The 21,060-nt window shown below is 31.8% G+C and overlaps 3 protein-coding genes across 4 annotated transcripts in view; 2 read left to right on the plus strand and 1 right to left on the minus strand.

Moving 5' to 3' along the window:
- LOC134238868 (C-type lectin domain family 10 member A-like) overlaps nucleotides 1–21,060 on the minus strand; it is a 61,671-nt gene that overhangs the window by 29,223 nt on the left and 11,388 nt on the right. Inside the window, exon 5 of the mRNA XM_062720978.1 lies at nucleotides 15,882–15,921. Coding sequence (XP_062576962.1) covers nucleotides 15,897–15,921 — 25 coding nt within the window. The 3' untranslated portion in view covers nucleotides 15,882–15,896. The remainder of the gene's footprint in view (nucleotides 1–15,881; nucleotides 15,922–21,060) is intronic.
- LOC134238890 (fibropellin-3-like) lies at nucleotides 1,394–8,250 on the plus strand. Its single transcript, XM_062721002.1, has 4 exons — nucleotides 1,394–1,397; nucleotides 2,118–2,231; nucleotides 5,091–5,191; nucleotides 8,080–8,250. Exons 1-4 carry the CDS (start codon nucleotides 1,394–1,396, stop codon nucleotides 8,248–8,250), a joined length of 390 nt encoding a protein of 129 aa, XP_062576986.1.
- Nucleotides 11,843–13,537, plus strand: LOC134238869 (uncharacterized). 2 transcript variants are annotated; one of them, XM_062720980.1, is made up of 5 exons: nucleotides 11,843–12,035; nucleotides 12,125–12,341; nucleotides 12,525–12,725; nucleotides 13,038–13,184; nucleotides 13,263–13,537. In XM_062720980.1, the coding sequence occupies exons 3-5, from the start codon at nucleotides 12,650–12,652 to the stop codon at nucleotides 13,481–13,483; spliced, it is 444 nt and encodes a 147-aa protein (XP_062576964.1). In that variant the 5' UTR covers nucleotides 11,843–12,035; nucleotides 12,125–12,341; nucleotides 12,525–12,649; the 3' UTR covers nucleotides 13,484–13,537. The 2 variants fall into 2 exon arrangements, with proteins under 2 accessions (XP_062576964.1, XP_062576963.1); XM_062720979.1 differs by lacking the exon at nucleotides 12,125–12,341.

Here is a 21,060-nt window from a genome sequence, read left to right on the forward strand (position 1 = left end):
CACACATCAGTGCATTAGCCAGTCAAAATACATTTTACAAACCATTTGCATTAAAATGTGATATTACTGGCAATATAACAAAACTATTTTTAATTTCTTTTAATATGTAGATATCAATGAATGTGTCAGTCATCCATGCATCAACGGAGGAACATGTCATAATTTGATTAACAGATACACTTGTTCTTGTCCACCTGGTTCTTATGGGACACGCTGTCAACTCGGTAAAATCAAATTACATACAAGTTGTCTTTTTACTATCGTTTATCAACTTGAGTTTCAAGAAAGGAGGCTGTCGCTTGATTTTTACCATCATTCAAAATATAAATAAATATACAAGAAAAGGCAGCTATTTTGTGCTACTGGTATTATAGTTCAAGAAAATACCGGTAAAAAATTAAAATCCACGGATAATAAGACTGCATTCAGAAAGTAAATAGATTATTTTGATTTTCAAATCAACAAACATGGAATGAACTATGAAATATACAATATTAGATGCATGTATATAGAGAATAATACATACTAAAATTCGTATCATCAGTCGTATCCGCCTGAGTGACACAACATCCACCTGAGGACCGAAGGACCGATCTCTGATATGGGACCCGAAGACTGATTTGACATATGACATGAATTTTAGTATGTAGTATTGTAATTATCATATTTTTAAAATACTTATTATGCGAGTTCACAAAAATGTCATTGAAGAATGTTTCATACCTGTTAATGATTTTCTTTTTAAATTTAACAGCGAGAGAAGCGAGCTCAATAAACTAACGTGTAGAACAGAGGAAAATAGGAATACAATAAGTACATACGTCAAGCAAATCTTTCTGAGAAACCTTCCCAGAATTCCTTTGCTACCAGGATTCCATGCGATAATGGCAATAAAAAAATAACATAAAACATAAACGGCTCTTGGTTTGTAGAAATCTTAAAAGAAACAGGAAAATACTCTGCAATGACTTTCGTCAAAAATTGCACTAGCTCTATAGTTTCAACCAGACGCTAGGCTTTCTCTGTAAGCTCCGAAGCTCCGTGACGTCATGTGATATCACAGTTAGTCGAGATGTCTCGAGCGACTTTATGTTTGAAGTGGCTAATAAATTTTTCAGGTGTTTTGATATAACTGTGCTCGCCCCAACGGTCACACCGTAAAACATATTATAGTCTTTTTTAGGTAATTGAAAAAAATAAGACCAGAAAAATGTTATTGTTTTACATTTATATTTAAATAAAATCAAGTAAATTCACTTTCAAACTTAATGCAAACGTAGCTGCAGAACTGTAGCTCTCTGCTTGAGAAAATTCGGACAGATAAAGCAGAGAACTACAGATCCATGCATTTTAAAAACCTTCGATTTACGCCGACGATTTTTTGTCGCTCACTATGGGTATTTTTTCTTGTATCTTATGCTCTCCCCAGCTTTGGAAATAATTTTAAATGGTATTTAATAATTAACCATACATTCAACTTCAATTCCTAATCATTTACTTACCTCTCAACGCTAACAAATGGCAGTTCGCGGTTATGTACGTCGGAATGGAACTCTTTTAAACCGACATTTCAAAACTATACACAGGACTGTTTCGGACCGTTAAAAGGTGAACAAAGTGTCAAATATAAGAGTTTAATATATTATGAATTATTAAAGGATACTATTCTAAAAGGCAGAGAAAGCTTAAACTACACGAAATAAATACCTAAAGTAGTGACCAAAAAAAATCGTCGGCGTAAATCGAAGGTTTTTACAACGCTTGGATCTGTAGCTCTCTGCTTTATCTGTCCGAATTTTCTCATGCGTTTTTTTTTATTATTAATTTGTTATGAAAGTAGCAGGATGAAACAAATTTATTATATTAAAAAATAAATTTTTTTTTCGTTCTTTTCAAATGAAATAAACAAACTCCAGTATAATACACAAGATTTAAATAGCTTTTTTTTTCAATATATTACTGACTGTATTCAGCAAATGTTAAATCAAACTAATTCTTTTGAATTGAACATTGTCAGAATTTTTTTCATTAATTTTACATTATTTACAATAATTCATTTTTTATGTTCATTCGTGTAAAATAACAAAACTATTTTTAATTTCTTTTTGTATTTGTAGATATCAATGAATGTGCTGGCAATCCATGTATCAACGGAGGAACATGTCACAATTTGATTAACAGATATAGTTGTTCTTGTATACCTGGTTATTATGGAACACATTGTGAACTCGGTAAAAACAATCTACATAGTATTTTTTAGTTTTTTTTTCTCAACTTACATGTAAGTTCCAAGAAACAGGGGTGTCGCTTGCTTTCTACCATCATTTAAAATCTGAATTAATTTACAAGAAAAGGTTGCAATTTTTATGCTACTGGTATTATAGCTCAAGAATATATCGGAAAAAAATCCACGGATAATAAGACTGCTATAGATTCGGAGATTAGTAAATAAAATATTTTGATTTTCAAATCATCAAACCTGGAATGAATTATGAAATATAAAATATCAGATACAAATGTATATCTCTCAGTTGATTCGATACGAAAGAGCATGTTCTACGAGGGGCGTTCAATAAATAATGTCACTGGTGCTCGGAAAGAAACAAAAAAAAAAAAACACTTTTCTATGATTTAGTCTTAATGATTAAACTAAAATATTCTCTTTCAATTAAAACGCATATCCGTAACATTTTCATTCAATTTCTAATTGTTTTTCGAACACATTTTTTTGTATGACCCTTCGTATACTGGAATATGGCAGATCCTATGCTGTGCTGTACTTATTTTTTTCTTTCTGATAGATGATTTTCTAAGTTTAGGAAATGGAACAAGTCAAAGATTGAAAGATCTGGCAAATTTTGTTGGTGTGACAAAACATTAAATTTCTGTTTATCCCCAAAACTTCTTTACTCTTCATGGCCTGTGGGTTTGGACGCCTTCATGAAGACATTTAATGTAGTGAATTCCTCATTTTGTTTCCTTCCTCTCATTAACCTTTAATTTTTTTTTGCAAAAAGGTTGTTTTCTAGACTCCTCCGGAAATTTAACTTTATCCCCGATTATGAATTTGAACAACAAAACCGTTAATATTTAAGAAAATTGCATATAAAACTGTTTTATGCTATTGCAATTCTTTGCTCTTCTTAGGCCTTTGCAGTTTTGTCAAGTTCATCTTACTGTAAATTTGTTTTGAGGGCTTAAAGCAAAATGGAATCAAGTTTCATTATCTGTTAGAATTTCAAACAAACGTGAATAAGTACAATTTTTGATCTTTTAAAATAATTGTTTGGATATTCCTACACGCTGTCGTTTTCACTCATTTTTAAAAATATCGGGTGACCTTTGAGTATTAAACTTTTTTTACTATAAAATGTTTCTTTACATCAGTATGAACTGTCCCAAAAATGATTTTTATCAATTTTGCTATGTGTCTTAAAGTCAATAAAACATAATCAGTGATAATTTGTCAAAATTTCGCAAATTTACATCGGTTGTTGTAAGTCATTGTTGCCAAGGACGGTACCCATTTTTGTTGCCCATTATATAATATTTGTTTATTGACATCTACTTGTTCACCTGTCTATAAAACAGGCATTGGTTGCTGTAAATTTCACATATTTCAATTAATATATTTTTGGGATATTAACAAGTTTTACAATTGCTTTAATAAAGCGTTTAATTTTACTCTAGTTTACGGATTCTTGACCATTCATTTTTAATGCAGTGTCTCGAATAGCCCTTGTTTTCCAGCTTCCCACGATGAAATAATGCGATGAAAAGTGGTCAAACTAATTGTTGTCAATTCATTAAAGATTCAATAATGAGAGAAAGTCAAGCTTTATGTCATATGACTACTATCTTGTATGTCATCGAGCTAATGACATTATTTATTGAACGTCCCTCGTACGTATGAAAAATGTATAAAAAAGGAAGTTATTCACAAACAAGTTGATAAAACAAGAATATTAATAGTCTTGTTTGAAGTAATCAAAGAACGTTCTATGGTCGATATAATAACCTTGTAAGCAATACAATATGTCAGTAAGTCAAATTGAGACTGATGTTTTTCAAACTAATTGTTATGCCAATGTTTATACACTGATTGTTGACGGATTTCTCTGTTATTTCTCGATAATGACTAGGAGCACACAGCGATTGTGATCGATTGGCAGGGGATTGTCATTCCTTCATGGCACCTGATCCCACCTCTGATGTTTGAGAGGTCCATGTTTCCTCTGCTTCTAATTTAATTAATGGACATTAAACCTTATTGAAAATAATAACAGTGCTAATGTTTTCTCTGTCTAGCATTAACTTCCATCTATCTATCAAAATATTCTATCTGCCTATTAAGATCAACGTAATGATTCCATACTGAAAGACTTCATTATTTTACAAATTTTGTTAAAGAAGAAAAGAAAAAAAAGCATTGATTGTGAAAAATATATCTTCATGTTTTCATTTACATCAATATTGTTATAGACTAATCGGTATTCATTTGTCATGAAAACCTTTGAATTGTCAGAATTTCACCATGTTCGAATTAATATATTTCCAGATAAAAACAATCGATGTCACATAAGCAATTTTGTATTACGCAACCATTTATATTGTACATTAGAGTGGTTCAGTATGATCTGTTTCACGTTTAAAATTTTAAGAACGTTTCTTTAATTTGAGAGAGAGAGAGAGGAGAGAGAGAGAGAGAGTTGACTGATTTATATTCCGTCTCTCATGAATATTGATTATTCCACCTAAAACCAGTCTGGGTAGATGTGAAATTCCGGGCGGTGACACCTTTATTTTGTTGTTTTAATTGTGATGCGTGATATTAAGGGATTTTTCGGTACAATTGTGCTACCTATAATTATCATGCAAGTCTAATCAATTTTCCTCTTCTTGTAAAATATTGTAGTCAGTTTACAGCTTGGTAGAAGAATCACAAAATGGCCCAGAATAGGACTGTCTATATATTTATTTTTTGATATCCAAAAAAAATTAAGATCTAAAAATACCAGGTGTGTTAGAACAAGGTGTAGTAATACAGCGAAGACCCATATGTTGTTTTTTTTTTCCATTTTTTTCTTTAGATAAAGACGAATGTGCCAGCAACCCATGTATGCATGATGGAACGTGTCACAACTTGATTGTTCATGCCATGATGGATATCAAGGACCACGATGTCAACATGGTAAATGTAGTCTATAGGCTTCATTTCATACAGATACATTATAGAATGAATTCGGTACACCTGGTATTTTTAATCAAAGAACAAGGTTCACTTTTGCCTTATTTGGCCCTGTGAATTTCTGAAAAACTGAAACTACATAGTTTTTGTTAACAATGCATTGAATATCACTTAGATCTTTGGTGATTGCGTATCTATCAAAAATGACGTAATTTTCTGGCTAGTCAATGCATTATGACGTCACGAAATGCGTCAATTTCCTCATATTCTGAAAAAGTCTACAAAATCGGCCAATTTTGAAAGCTATTTTTCGATATTTAATATAGAGCGCAACCTCTGATCTAAAATATGCAACTAGTAAATGATAGAACTGTTTTTGAGGATTAAGAGACATATTTTATCTTTTAGATCAGAGAGTGCGCTCATATTATTTTTCTTCACTGAAAGTACTCAATTACACCTGTTTACCTAAAAATTCAAGAACATTGCAATTTCGTAAAGCCAGTTCTCCGAGATCTGGACGTTTAGAAGAAAAATTTTAATAGGATATGAAAACATGAAGTCTCTATTTTATTTTAATGCTTCAAATGAACAATCAAGTGTTAATCAATCAATTGGTATATCTACAGGGCCATTTTATGCATAAAGTGAACCGACTTCTTTCATAACTTAATTTTTTAAAGTTTCCTGACAGTAAATGCAAGAATATTAAAAGAAAAAAAAATAGATGTTAAATTTTTGACTTTTCTTTTGAACTTATCATGCCAGACGGAACATAAGAGGACTTATACATACGCTTACTTCGGATATACAATATTGTTGTCAATGATCTGTAAATAATTAATAAAGTTTTATAATTATGATAAAATGTTTGAAAATGTGTTTTCATTATGTTCTATATGCGTAGATAATTATTTTCATCATCTCTTTAGTTGGATTTCATTTGTGACCTTTTGACAGAGCACTGGGTGGAACACACTTATTTTGTAAAAAGGAAGTTCCACATACGTCTGAAAGACAAAGAAATCACTCTTTACAAAAAATTGACTCAGTATTTGAATAATTCGTTGAAAGAAATACTAGTAAGATACAGATGCTGAGGGCCAGAAAGATAGATAAATATATCAAATAGGCAGTTTTATTTTGTTAATTCAATTAAACTTCAAGAAGAAGAAACACCTTTCCTTTGAATGTCATTTACAGGATGTGCATTTTGAAATATGGGGGTAGCAGCAAAGGTGCCAAGTGGAAATTCATTAATTAATGCTTTCACCCTGTACAAATTCGGGTGACATATTTTATATTATTCAATTTCTTTGTTCCATTTTTATATGTTTTATTTTGAATTTACTTCTGATAAGGTCCTTGAGTGACATCTGGTTGTTGTCCAGGGCTTTTGGTATTGATTTTTCTCATTAAATTTATTCAACCTAATTTGCTAATATAACAACCATAAGAAGAAGAAAAATTAATGACTGTTGTTGGAATAATTTTTTTTGTAAAATGGGACATCAGTTTATAGTTTATTCGTGTTCCTGTTAACTGGCAGAACACTTGGGGTTACATTTTTGTGTTTTGTTACACAAATATTTTATTTAAACATGCTAAGATGCGTTATATGGATCATATCGCTTTATTTGTATATATTGGTAATTTACCGAGCACTTAGATATGTATCTAAAAATAGTTTAGTTTTTGGGATCCATTTAGTTTCTTAAATTTGAATTACTATACCTATAGTACTGGATTCCAAAACTCAATAAAAATCCTCACAAACATCGAAACATGTGGGGTTCCAATAAAAGTTCTAACAAATCTTTTTCTTTACTTCTCACTGAAATTTTTACAGCGATGAACGAGAAACGTCGGCAGTTTTGTACAACAGTATATTGATTTGTCTTTTGCAAAAATGTTTTGTCAGAAAACATCCTGTTTGTTCACACAGGTACTCTAAAATTGATATTTAAAAGAAGTTTGATTTTCTGATTGACAAGATCAATGACATTTTTGGAGAGCAGATCTTCTAGAATCTGTTTGAATTCACGTGGGTACAAAATGCACCTTGTTTTAATCAGACCTATTTCAAATAATAATAGTACCTCTTACTATTATATGTCGACTCGTATTATATCCCAGTAAGCTTGAAATTAAAGACACCACTGATTCTGACACTTTTCCCCCATGCTTAGGTATTTTAATAGAAAAAGACGTAAATGGTAACCCAGCTAAAAAAGCTTTATGATAAAGGTGATGACTTCAATTTTTTAACTTCCCTTATCCTTATCACATGCATACGGGGTAAATTTAATTCAGTTGATTCGAAAAACAATAAGAGTGCACTACGTATGAACAATTTCTAAAACTAAGCAAGCTAATGACAAACAAATTGATTAAACATGGATATCGACAGTCTCTTTTGCAATCATCATTTCAAATATTTTTTGATCGATACGATGACCTTGTCATAAAATACAACTCAACAAAAAGACAAATGCTGTATGACGGTTTTCATACTAATTGTTAGGCCTTTATTTACACACTAATTTGTCTTTTGTGAAGAAGCAGACGTCGGGTGTGTAGGGGATACTTACTCCTATACAACACTTCACCTCATCCCATCTCAGATGTTTGTGGTGATCTGTATTTGTTCTGCTCCTGATTTGTTTAAATGGACTTAAAGCTTGAATTCTGTTCGTTATCTTCGTATTTTACTGTTATATATAAAAGTTCCGTGTACTTGATCAATACAATTTACACGGCTCAAAGAGTGTTTGACCGGTCGACACGAGATGTTTACTCTTCCTAGGCACCTGGTCCCACCCATAGAAAATCCGGGGTGCGTGTTTATGCCTTGTTCTCAGGATTGTATTGTTTTAGTTGTTATGAGATAGATTGCAGTTCGTTATCTTCACTTTTTCATTCTTTTAGATATTAATGAGTGCGCAAGTAACCCATGTTACAATGGCGGAACATGTCACGATTTAAGGAACAACTTTACATGTTCGTGTCTGGACGGGTATTATGGACCAGTTTGTGAGCTTGGTAACATTATTTTGCTTTAGAATCTTAAAGCTTAGATTTTCTTTCAAAATTTGTAGTGAAATGATCTTTTCTGAATTAGGAATAAATGTGTATAATTTGATACTTCTTGATACTTCCAAAATAAGAATATGACAAAAAAATATTCATGCAGCATGCAGTCATTTTCATATATTAATCTTGCAAGTGTTATAACATAAGTTAATATACATATAGATACAGTGTATTAAGGCTCTAGAATCATCACCAAGAAAGATAATATGAATAGGATTTTGTTTTCAAAAAGAACACAAAATTTAAGCATGTAGGTCATTAAGAAATAATAATGTACAGGCCTAGATATTCTTAAATTCAGTTGACAATTTAATGATGTAATAATTCTTATAGCGTTTGAGCATGCATTCTAATTCTACAAAACCGGAACAATAATGATTTTTCACAATTGTTAACTCAAAAAACTTCATTTTTGACTTAAAAATTCCAACTTAACGTTCACAGAATGTACAAGGCCCAAAAACTGCGACGAGTATTAATGTACCACAGAAGAGGATTTCATCTGTATTAAATGCTATGGACAGGGCAAAGCTCCCGAGAATTCAATTTATTATACTTCGTCGGATCAAAAAAATTGTACAGGTTTGTGAGTAATAAGTAATGTAAATTGTCTAATAATTATATTGACAATTTAATTACATGTTTTAGTGCTGATTAGTGGGGAAATTAATTGCTGTCATCCCTTCCGTATCTTAACACTTTTATTTGCACACGAAAGTCTACCTATCCCTTTTTCTCCTTCAAAATGCGGAAATAAATTAAGGAACAAGTTAATCTTAGAATTAACTTTCTGAAAACCGATACTCAGTCGGACAGACTGGGAATCAAAGAGTTTCAAAGCCTGTCATATATATTACATTTTAGATCAAAGTCCGCCGAAGTTTACAAACTGTCCTTCAGAGATGGTACAGAAGTATGATTCAGGAAAAGGTTCCTATGTAAATTGGGAGCCGATACACGTTGATGAAAACATTGGCAACTTTTCCCTTTCAAGCAACGTCCAAAATGGTGCCTTCTTTTCTTTTGGAGATCATCCTGTTGTTTATAGGCAATTGATAATTCTGGAAACGCAAAGAATTGTACTTTTACAGTTAGAGTTATAGAGATAAAAAGTAAGTTACCTGATACAAAGCGGTATTTTATGGTCGTGTACACTGTAATTTTAGATGCATAGGTTTGAAAACATACCATTTGATAGGTTTTTTACAGGACTTTGAGTTAACTGGCATCTTTTATGCCTGCTCTTCTTCTCTTGTCAACGTCAAGGGGGCATAAAAACGCTTGCATTGTTTGTTTACTATTTTGAATTAAAAAAATAATTTTTTTGGATTTTACTAACACGTAAGTCTTCTTAACAATCTTTATAACCTTACGCCTTACACAAGTGTATGTTTAAATATTGGCTTTAACATTTTTTTTTTACGTTTTCCTGGTTTATTCGATTAGCTTACACTGCCCCCGCTTTAACAATAATTATTATTGATTTTGATAATATTTTATCTTTTATCACATCAAAACTTTCCAGTTTAAGGCCAACAAAGTCAATCATGTGATCTATTGTTATCTTGTTTTTGTCTTCTCCCGTAGTCTGTTGTGTTTAGATTTGAGCATTTTCACTTTTTATTTTTTTTTTTTTTTTTGGAGCGCTGAACCAATTTAAGCCAATATTTCTATGGATTTTAGAAGAAAATTTGTAAATTTAATGATCCCCCTTGGGTCTGAGGCGTGGGGTTGATAACATCAGTAGCAATGCAATCTTTCAACTCTTTTCTTTTATACTCCTAGTTAAAGTGTTTGCATAATTGTAATTAAATTGGAGTCCATTATCAAAATTGTTAAATTAATGTTGCAAATACCTGGAACAAAGGGTTTGATTTTATAAATGCATTATTTTGTTTTTTAAGGGTCAGCTCTGACCCTGTTTATTTAGCGATAAAAAGTAATGATTATGTACATGTAGTTATGCTAAGGAAGAATGCTTCTTTAATTTTGAAATTGGAAAATCCGTATTGCTCCTGTTTCAAAAATGATGAACAATTTATGTGTTTTAGTCAGAATTGTGATTTTTATGGCCCCTGGGTCAAATCCTCTGGTTTAAGGATAGACTCATTTGATAAAATTTTAAAAATGCATGAATTCTGTTAAATAATTCTGTGTGCTCCTTGGTGTTGAGAAGATGAACAACGTGCATATTCATGATTCCAAGGGTGCTTTCTTACGAAAATTTTAAAACTTGTGGTCCCAGGGTTAATTTATTTTTTTTTTGGGGGGGGGGTTGCTGCATTAATAATATGGTGAAAATAAAAATCATCAGCTATGTGCAAGATCATCATGAAGGTAATTCTGTGGAATTGGTGAATTTCGTGACCTTAGGTCTTATAGGTATTTTTATCAGATTTTTTTTTAAAAATCAGGACCATTTGGTCAAGTGCTCTTGTTCAGACAAATGCTTTATCAATTTGTATCTAAACAATTAGAGAAGTTATTTCACTTTTTTATAATTAATCACTGTAAATGATGTATTTGAGAAGTTAATAGAATAAAAGAAATATGTAAAAACAAATATTGTATTAAACTAAGAGTACTTTTATAGTTTTAATGATCAGGCAGACTCGTGAATAAATAGAATTAAGACAGAAATAACTTATCCTATCAAATGTTCTTCAAAGACCAAGTGAAGTCAATATGAGAGGTCACAATAAAGGGTTGAAAACTTACAGAGTAACTAAAAGTTTGTGAAAAGTCTGCATGTTAATAGTGATCAATGGGGTATACATTTTATTTTTGTCCCCCGCTTTCGCGAAAGCCAGGGGACATTAAATCTCATTCGTCTGTTCATCAGTCTGTGATTCTGTCTGTCCGTCACAAAAACTCTAATCTTGCCCATTACTTTTGATTTAGTGGAGCTATGATTTTCATATTTCACGTGTATTCCTTGTTAGAAGACCTTTCTTTTGGTACCACAAAATTTGACCTTTTGACCTTTACCTTGGAGTTTGACCCACTTTTACACAAAAATTCTGTTACTTTGGACATATCTTTTGAATGGTAGAAACTAGGACTTTCATGTTTCACATATGTATTCTTTGTGGCAAGGCCTTTCATTGGAAACCAACAACTTTGACCTTTTGATCTTGACCTTTGAGATTTCCGTACTTATGAAAAAAAACTATAACCTTGACCATTACTGTTGAACGGTAAGGGCTAGGGCTTTCGTAAAAAAAATAACATCTCACCCACAAAGACACCGAAAGTGGGGGGCCACAATTTTTTGAATTTGCTTGTTAATTTAAGAATTGTTTCTGAATGCTATACTCAAACTCAAACAGGTCCTCTAAATTGTTGTATTATACTCAGATAATGTTGAGAGTTTAGTGCCTCCTGTTTGACGAGAAACCGTGATTTGACTAATACATAATTTCAAATTAGAAAGCTTTGAGCTTCATTCAGAAATAAGAAAATAAATAATGTTTTATTAGTAAAAAAAAAAAATATTAATCTTAACCCTGTTAACTTAAGTTACGAAGCTAGGAAGGAAATATCGACATTCGTTTTATTTTTTAAGATAAAGCTTGTACAACTCCACCTGTTCCATTTCATGGATTTTTTGGATACCAAAACAAGGGAGCTTTACAGTGTTCCATACATTCCTGTGATGATGGGTATCTTTTGAAAAATAACGATTTACATACTTGTGAAAATGGGGTTTGGAATCCGGAATTTCCTAAGGATTTCATAGCCACATCATGTATCAGTGAGTAATACAAGTTTAAACTTTTAAAGTCAAGAGCGAAGTTTATAATATAATCTTAAAAATACTTAATTTTTCTTGCTTCGATTTAGAGCCAGAACCAACTTATTTAAGAAGAAATTACACATTCACGTTTAACTGTCCACACCTCATGATAAATGCAGCAGAATTAAGAGATTGTATTAATCAGTCTGGACTCTGTCCCGAAGGCGACATCTTACTTTGCGATAGGCTTTTCCAGAGGATAGAGGGACAACAACTCTCCTCCAAGATATTGCAGATATGGATGATTATGGAAGGAAAATTGTTGTAATAATTATCTTACACGGCATATTTTATTCTGGAATAAAGAGGGTTTTATATCACAAAAAATGATAAAATTTAAAATTGATTTTTCACTGAATTTTCATACAAGTTTCTACTTAGGGAAAAAATAATGTTTATTTATGCAATCTCATAGGATCATTTGGTTTTCATCAAAAATCATTTTAGGTTTGATACAAACAAACAAGTTTTGGTGCAACAGATGGATGATCACGGACAAAAGGTAGCTGATCTTTTACAAACAGGCATGTTTCTCAGTACCTGCTCCAATTTAACATGCGACTTTTGGAGAGATGTCGGGTGGAAAAATATCTGAAGTTTGTGCTGAAGGATCTACATTCTATCAGGTCAATGGACATCTAGTCTGTGGTATGCTTTTGTAGATATGAATCCTAGACAAGATTTAACACATGTAGTCTCCTTTGGAAACAATAATTGCTACTTTTTCTGTATTTCTGCTTGTGTAATTCGGATAAAAATATAATAATATATACGCATAAGCAAAAGCAAAGATAAAATTCCGTTATTAAATTTGTAAACATCTTGTTTTTAATGCAAAGAAAATGTATTGACTACAGACTGTTCAGATTATACAATATTTTCTAAATAGATTCTTTTAAATCTTTGTACAACGCGAGGAAAGGAACTATGTTGAAATAATGCCTTTTTATTGTTACAAAGCTAAGTGCGGACCAGGCTTGTTTTACGCCGAGAATACCTGCATCCAGTGTCCTGAAGGGTTCTACCAGGATAGAGCAGGTCAACAGGACTGTAAAGAATGTCCAGATGAAAGAACTTCCGCTGTCGGAGCATTTTCAATATCTCAATGTAAGAATCGTAAAATAAAAAAAATCAAAGATGCCATTGTGGTCTTCCTACAAAATAGCAAAATAGTTCATATTTTAGGCTTTGCTCAACAAGAGTCAAGAGAACTATTATCTGCCTTTGACACTACAACAGTGGTCAGTGGAGCTGTGGGTGGATTAGTTGTGCTGATGCTGCTTTTAGCTGTCCTTATTGTCATGATACAGTGGAGGAGATCATCTTTAGAATCCCTGACAAGTGCAAATAAATCCCATTATCCAAATCCAGTTTATGAGGATTCAGAGAAAGAAGTCATAACTTGACTCCTGACTGCATTTTCAGGAAAATGTTAGGCTAGTTAATGCCATTAACCAGAAGAATGTGCATCTTATCCATGAGAAACTTATCTATTAATGCGATCTATCAAGTTAATACAAAATTATCGCAAATGAAAAAAAGTTGAGTGTGGAGAATTTTCTTTAAGGGACATGGACACGGTTTCATTTTTAAAAAATTCAATTTATTTTTCCATTTTGTTATGTTAAAAAAATAAAAAACTAAGGGTTTTCTAATGATCATCAAAAACTTGAATTTTCGTTGTAGAGATACAAGGCAGATTTAGATCTCCAAACCTTTGTTTTGTAAATAGGGCTAGTGCCATGTGTTTGTTTACCCAGATTAAATATTTTAATATATATTCATACTAATTCTAAATACGATTAGACAGTTTCTAGCGATTTGCTGAATCTCGTTTTGTTAAAAATGATATTTCTTTATGTAAACAAAAACAAGACAAGAGCCTTGTTTACATTATTAAGAATTTAAAGTTCTGTATCTCCTTTGTAAATCAACGAATGATGTTCAAATTTTTGCTAATCATTAGAATTGCCTTAGTTAGGAATTGTAAACATTAAAATTGATTTTAAGAAATTCAGTTGAAACTGTGTCCATGTCCCTTTAGTAGTTTTTTTTCGCCGCCTGTTAAATTAAATAAAAAAGTAAAGAACTTAGTACAGATTTTCAAATATGTCTTAAATCTTATCATGAATGTGTACATTTTGCAGGTTCAACACACATATATATATATATATATATATGGATTCTTTAAGTCAATATGAAAATTAAAAAAATGATTTTTGTGTGATTGAAAATTCAAATCTTATACTAAGAAACCAATGATTGCTAATTTTTCAAAACTCAAACAAAGATGATACATTATTTGTTTATGCATAGAAGTTATCATTTCTAACATTTTCCTAACTATTTTGTAAATGTAATTTCTATATGTTTCTTTATGACTTACCATGCGCCAAAACTGACATATTGGGGGATTTTTTTCTTCAAAAAAGCATGAAATCTTTTTTCAACTACCATGTCTGAGTAACGCATTTATCCCAAAATAAAGTATACAAAACATGTATTGTCTTGAGAAAAATATTTTCAATTATCCTTTTGTCATTTTAAAAAATCATATTCAAAATTATGCTAAGTAAGAGAACATAAAATTTTGAATGAATGAAGAAAAAGATTCAACGAATGAAATGTATTAATAAGTTTATAAGCATGTTTATGTGAAAAATCCGATTTTGGATGTCAGCCTAATTTTTCATTTTCTTACAAAACCATTTATACCCCACCCCCCCCTTTGTTTTTATGATGCATGAATTTCAAAGGACTTGATCAATAAAGTGTTGAATGCAACTATTTGTTTTCCTTTCTCTCTGTTCAATTTGAAAATCATTTTTATGCATTCGTGTATCCAGAAAAGTCTACTTTAATATTTGTCCTTCTATGAAAAGGAAGTGCAAAACGAAATGTTACTTTTATGCATTTTGACTTTCAGTACAAGATACTAGTATACATTACTCTGAGATGAAAATACCAAATGTATTCAACTTAATCTTTTAATAAGGAAAATCCTGTTTCTTAAACATTTAAATTAAAAAAATCGGTTAGAAATTCTGTTCATCAAAAATCAGAGTAAAATTTGAGTATTTAAATGAAATATTTTGCCGCTGACATTATCGTTTTTTTTTTTTTATTCTTGGAGACTTTTATTATGACACACACTTCCGCTCCAACAACCCTCGACCTACGGATGTAACAATGTAAATGATGATGTGCCTAACTCGACAAACAAGTTTAATATCGAAGTTTTACTTTTTGCTTGCACTGATATGTGTATCCTCATGGAATTATACTTTGACCGAAAATAGAAACATTATTTGCAAGATATTTGCAATTGTTTTGAGTAAGGGTACAATGGTTACTTCCAATTCACATTAAAATCTGAATTGGAAGTAACCGCGACACTAATTTCCAAATGCATCGCCCTTGTATTTTGAATTTCTTTAAATTGTAAGACTCAAAACTGAAAATGCAATTTACCAATCAAATTTCCTGAATAAGCTGAACTCATTCAATGAAACATATGGTTATAACGAAGAATATTCAAAATCAAAATTCCATAAAACAATAAAAAACAAAAGCAGAGCACACACGGACCTCCTAAACATCAGAGTTGGAATCAGGTGCCATGGAGGACTGAGCATCCCCTGCCGACCGGTGACACCCGCCGCGTGCTCCTTGTCATGCACGGGAATTTAATAATGTCGTCAATTCAGTGTATAAATGATGAACTTAAGATTTACAAAGCTTAGAGTGTTTTCAAAGTTGCCTTTAATGTAATATTTACTCAATGAAATAAATTGCGTGGAATACCGGGGTATTCACAATTCATCCAAGAACATCTCCACCTGATCTGAAAAGATATCAAAAGATCATAACACTTTTGTGCATGCAAATGACCAATTTACAAGTTTTGTGTTTATTGAAAAAGCAACTGTTGATTTGTCAAAAAGCCTGGAATACAATTTATCATTGGGAATGGTTAACGAGTTGTGGAAAAGTCAAACATTTTGATGTTATTGATTTTGGTAAAATTTTGATTTCAATTTTTCTAAAAGTTCCTTTGGACTTTTAAGTATCCACATCTGATTTACACCACTTTTCGAATACACTAAAATACGATACTGAAATTTCTCCTTCACTGCGGTAAATACCTAGTGTGGACTAAAGAAAGAGGCTTGATAGGGCGTTAACTGGAACCCGTTATGTATAAGATTCTGTTTGAAGATTTTTTATAGAGATTTAAATACCTACATTTTAATTTGTTCCCTTTAAACCCCCAAGCAATTTTTGTGGCCCAACCCATCCATGGTGATTCTGAACTTCAATCTGCACAATCTTGCATTATAATTTGACTTATCTTGCACAGTTGTTCTTGAAAAGAATTTGACAGATTTTCCCACTATGTATTCCTTTGTAAAGTTCGATCTCAAAATCGGACACTGTCCTCTCTCAAGAGACAATAATTTGATAAAAATTGTAATTTTTATTACCAAGAGTAAGCAAGTTAGCATGTCAGTATGACCAAGCATTGGAAAAAAAAAATGGATGTCGTTTGTCTCTATGATGTACTCAGTATTTTCTTACATGAAATTAGATTCCCAAATAGTGTCTCGTCAGAGGCAAAGACTTTAATCTGCACTAATTGAAAATATTTGGACATCAAAATGACCATCATTGACTTATTAATTGGAAAATAAAGATTGTTTTCTACATCTGTAATGTTAAAATTTGCTTCCTTATTATGGCCCCATCCTAGCTCTGGGACAATATCTAAACAAACTATCAACTGTACTATCTGTGGATGCGTATATAAGAAGGTTGTTCGAAAAGTTCGTGGACTCTAGTCATTTCTTTTTCATTTAACGTCATATGCTATCCGAATTTGAAATATTTTAACAATAAATTCAAACGATTTGTATTAAGGATATCCGAGCCTCAGCCAGGAAGGATAACTCCAAAAATTGATATTTAATTTGAAATGCATCAAAATGAACCTTGAAAATGAATTTTTTTCATGTAACAATTTTCATTTTATTCATCTTTATAAGATTCAAGGTTTTTGGAAGTCTTAGAAAAAGTCTTATAAAAGTTGACATTTGTACCCTATAAAAGGAAAAAAATTAATTCAGTTTTAGAGAAATAGGTGGTTCTTGAATCCAGCCCTTAGATACAAATGCTTATTAGAATGATATGAAATAAGAAGTGATTTGTGGTGTCTTGCAATGATAGCAAAAGCCTTTTACACTATGTATTATAGCATACATGACGGAAATAAAAGACAAAAAATACCAAATAAATATAAAAATCATGAAAATTTTTCTGAATGCCGGGATACCTATCGTTTTTTAACCTAAAATATATTTGTTGATCAATTTCAATTAGAAAATACATTGCTGATATTCCAATTTGCTTTTTCTGCAAAATATTTGAAATTTGACAATTTTCCCTATATAAAATGATTAACTTAAATCTTTGACTTTAAAGAAATACTGTGGATAAATTTACATAACTTTGTGGATTCAGTACGGAAGCCCATTAGTGCCAACCTGTATATATAAAGGAAAAGCAATATATAAAAGCAAACCTCGATATATAAAGGAAATGCGATATATATAAAGAAAACCTGGATATATATAAAGAAAATGCAATATATATAAACAAAACTTCGATATATATAAAGGAAATGCTATATATATAAACAAAACCTCGATATATAAAAAGAGAAATGCGATATATATAAAGAGAAATGCGAAATATATAAACAAAACTTCGATATATATAAAGAGAAAAATTTCCATCGCCTGACCTTTAACATGTTTAATGACCCTCATAACAAGAGTGACTTCGCCAACATACGATAAACAGCTCCCGATTTAATGTTTTGATTGCGATCAGTTGGTGTGGCTGTTTCAGGATGGTATTCAGTGTGTTGTTTTCTTTATTTGTGTATCTTGATAATTATGATGATTAAAACTAAAGCTAAAAAAAAACTGCTGTTCTTCTTCATGTGCAAAAATGATGTTGATTCTTTTGAAAAAACTATGTACATTTATCTCTAAAATTAAGTGTTGTCTGTATCTGCTCCACTGTATCATATGTATATATGATTATTTATGTTTCTGTACCTTGTGTACCATTTACAGTGTGTTTATTTATCCAAACACAACAGAATATAATTAAGAGTTCCAAAAATTTTATTAACAATACTATTTAATATTTTACAAATTTGCCTTGAGGGCTCATGCAGCTTATACAAGAGAGATTAAGTCAATCTCCCAGCATTAGAACCAGGTACTAGTTACATAACTGTAGTTGTTTACTCTGAATCCTGCAGGCTGAGGGCATCTTGCCTATGTGAATATATGCTCACTAGCAATGGATGGCTGAATGCAAGAAATGCTTGCCTAATATGAGGACCTGAATGGATTGAACATAGAGTAAACAACTGGAGTCTAATCTTAATTGGTAAGAAATGCTCACCTAAGATAGACGGCGTGCTCCAACTTATGTAACAAGCACCTGATCCCAATGCTGAGCGATTAACTTCCCATAGTTGGGAGAAAATAATGAGATATATAAGTGTATATCATTATGTAAATGGCGCATTATTGCTCATGAACCCTTTTATGTCTAGAACCATCAATAATTGGAAGGTGGAAGGGGTTGGTGGTGGTTACTGAACTGGAAAAATATAAACATCAACACTGCAGGCACGCTAACTTCAGCTAATAGAGAAATCCTATTGGTTAATTTTATCACGTGGTTTACACGAGGTACAAAAGGGACACTGTTTTATGCATAATAATGATATTGTATTTGGAAAATAAACAATGATTATATACATAATCAAAATTTTATTTATCCAAACACAACAGAATATAATTAAGAGTTCCAAAAATTTTATTAACAATACTATTTAATATTTTACAAATTTGCCTTGAGGGCTCATGCAGCTTATACAAGAGAGATTAAGTCAATCTCCCAGCATTAGAACCAGGTACTAGTTACATAACTGTAGTTGTTTACTCTGAATCCTGCAGGCTGAGGGCATCTTGCCTATGTGAATATATGCTCACTAGCAATGGATGGCTGAATGCAAGAAATGCTTGCCTAATATGAGGACCTGAATGGATTGAACATAGAGTAAACAACTGGAGTCTAATCTTAATTGGTAAGAAATGCTCACCTAAGATAGACGGCGTGCTCCAACTTATGTAACAAGCACCTGATCCCAATGCTGAGCGATTAACTTCCCATAGTTGGGAGAAAATAATGAGATATATAAGTGTATATCATTATGTAAATGGCAAAAATATGCAGATGGTACAGCTGCATAGTCCCCAAGTATGGGATGTAAGTAATTTAGAAAAGGAGTGAAAATGTGGACGTGAGACAATTAAAGATGGATCCAGACATATTAAATTAAACTATGAATACATTGAATCTCAACATCGTTAAAACAACATACATAAGTGTTTTTCATCTGATAGAGTGCATGTATGTATCTTATAAAAAATGAACAACATTAGAAAGGTCTAATATCAGCAGTTTAATGTGATCAAACAAAATGTAGATATGCATAATTTCACTTATCAATAACTTCATCAATATCCTGTATGAACGTAGAGAGTTTCTGTACATAAACTTTTCATGTAAGCTAAAATCAGTTCTCTAAACATCAATCATATGTACACATCAACCTTACCTAGGACATTTTCTCTGAATGAAAACTAGTAGCCATACTAATTTGTGCATCTCTAACTACATTGGTTGGTGTTCTTATATACCTATTATAACAGTCCGATGACCATCTTCCTAAAGTTTTAATAAGATGGTCTTCTATCCTAGCTGATGCAGCAGATGTTGCTGCACCGATACGAAATGAGTGACCACTGTATTTCTCTGAATCAAAACCTAGAACTTTTAAGATGTACTGCAAGTGTTCAATAAAGTATGATCTTGTTACAGGTAGATTATCTTCTGTAACGAAAAGAGCTTCTTTAGGTCCAGCAAAGCAGAATTTTCTCACCTGCATGTATTTACACATAGATTTTACTGGGCATACCTTTGTGTCATTTGAGTATAATACAATACTTGAACCCTTGTGAAAATGATCTGTTTTAGAAGTCTTCAAAAATATCTTAACGCAATCTTCGTGAATTTGAACATCTTCACAGCATAAATGACAGCATGGATCAAATTTCTGTTGTATTGTCAGTTCACCACAACGGAAAAATCCGAAAAAAGCTGTTACATACATAGCTTCTAACAAAACATTGGTATAATATTTAAACATGCAATTCCTCAAAACTGTACAAATTCTTTGCAGTATGTGAGCTGTAATAGGCAATCTGACCCTATTTTTTTTAAATTGATCTTTACTTTGCACTTTTCTAATTGCATTTAAAATTAACTTCAATCGTTCCATTGAGTGACATTTAGACTGAAAAGGGTTTGGAATTCCCATTTCTAAAAACATGTATCTGATTCCACACAAATATAATCTTATTGTAGAAAATTTAAGCAACAAGTTATGTTGGCAATATGCAACAAAATGTACAAGTATATCTTCAGATATAGGTGGACATTTAACATCATAAAAAACACCATGTATTGTAAGAAAATGTTTATATGTCTCAAAACCTTGTTTGTAAGTTAATCTTGTTCTTTCTGTCACGGAATTGTTCATCAGTTTTTGAACCACTTGTCCGAGTTCCAAATTACTTCTGATACCGGTGGGCAGACCATCGGATTCTTCTCTGCTTGAGGAGCCGCCTGCCTGAACTTCTCCAGCTGTAAGCGAGACAAAGAGTCAGCTATAATGTTTTTAATTCCTGATACATGTTCGCTATAAATGTCAAAGTTATAAATAGCAGCACAAAAGCATAGAGTTCTCATCAAAGATGATATTTGTAGATCTGAGGATCGACGTTTCCGGATAATATCTACAACTGCAGCATTATCACAATGGAAAAGAATCCTTTTCCCT

The sequence above is a fragment of the Saccostrea cucullata genome, unplaced genomic scaffold (genome assembly GCF_032062105.1).
Source record: "Saccostrea cucullata isolate Sc308-1 unplaced genomic scaffold, CSIRO_AGI_Scuc_v1 ctg729, whole genome shotgun sequence".
In the NCBI taxonomy this organism is placed as follows: Eukaryota; Metazoa; Mollusca; class Bivalvia; order Ostreida; family Ostreidae; genus Saccostrea; species Saccostrea cuccullata.

What these genes read in the sequence shown, in the direction of transcription:
- LOC134238890 (XM_062721002.1), top strand. An exon ending in TGGAACACATTGTGAACTCG is followed by an intron (nt 2,232 to 5,090) that starts GTAAAAACAATC and finishes TTTTTTCTTTAG; the next exon opens with ATAAAGACGAATGTGCCAGC. An exon ending in AGGACCACGATGTCAACATG is followed by an intron (nt 5,192 to 8,079) that starts GTAAATGTAGTC and finishes GTTATGAGATAG; the next exon opens with ATTGCAGTTCGTTATCTTCA.
- LOC134238869 (XM_062720980.1), top strand. Translation starts at nt 12,650, where the DNA reads ATGTCGGGTGGAAAAATATCTGAAGTTTGTGCTGAAGGATCTACATTC. An exon ending in CAATGGACATCTAGTCTGTG is followed by an intron (nt 12,726 to 13,037) that starts GTATGCTTTTGT and finishes ATTGTTACAAAG; the next exon opens with CTAAGTGCGGACCAGGCTTG. An exon ending in AGCATTTTCAATATCTCAAT is followed by an intron (nt 13,185 to 13,262) that starts GTAAGAATCGTA and finishes TTCATATTTTAG; the next exon opens with GCTTTGCTCAACAAGAGTCA.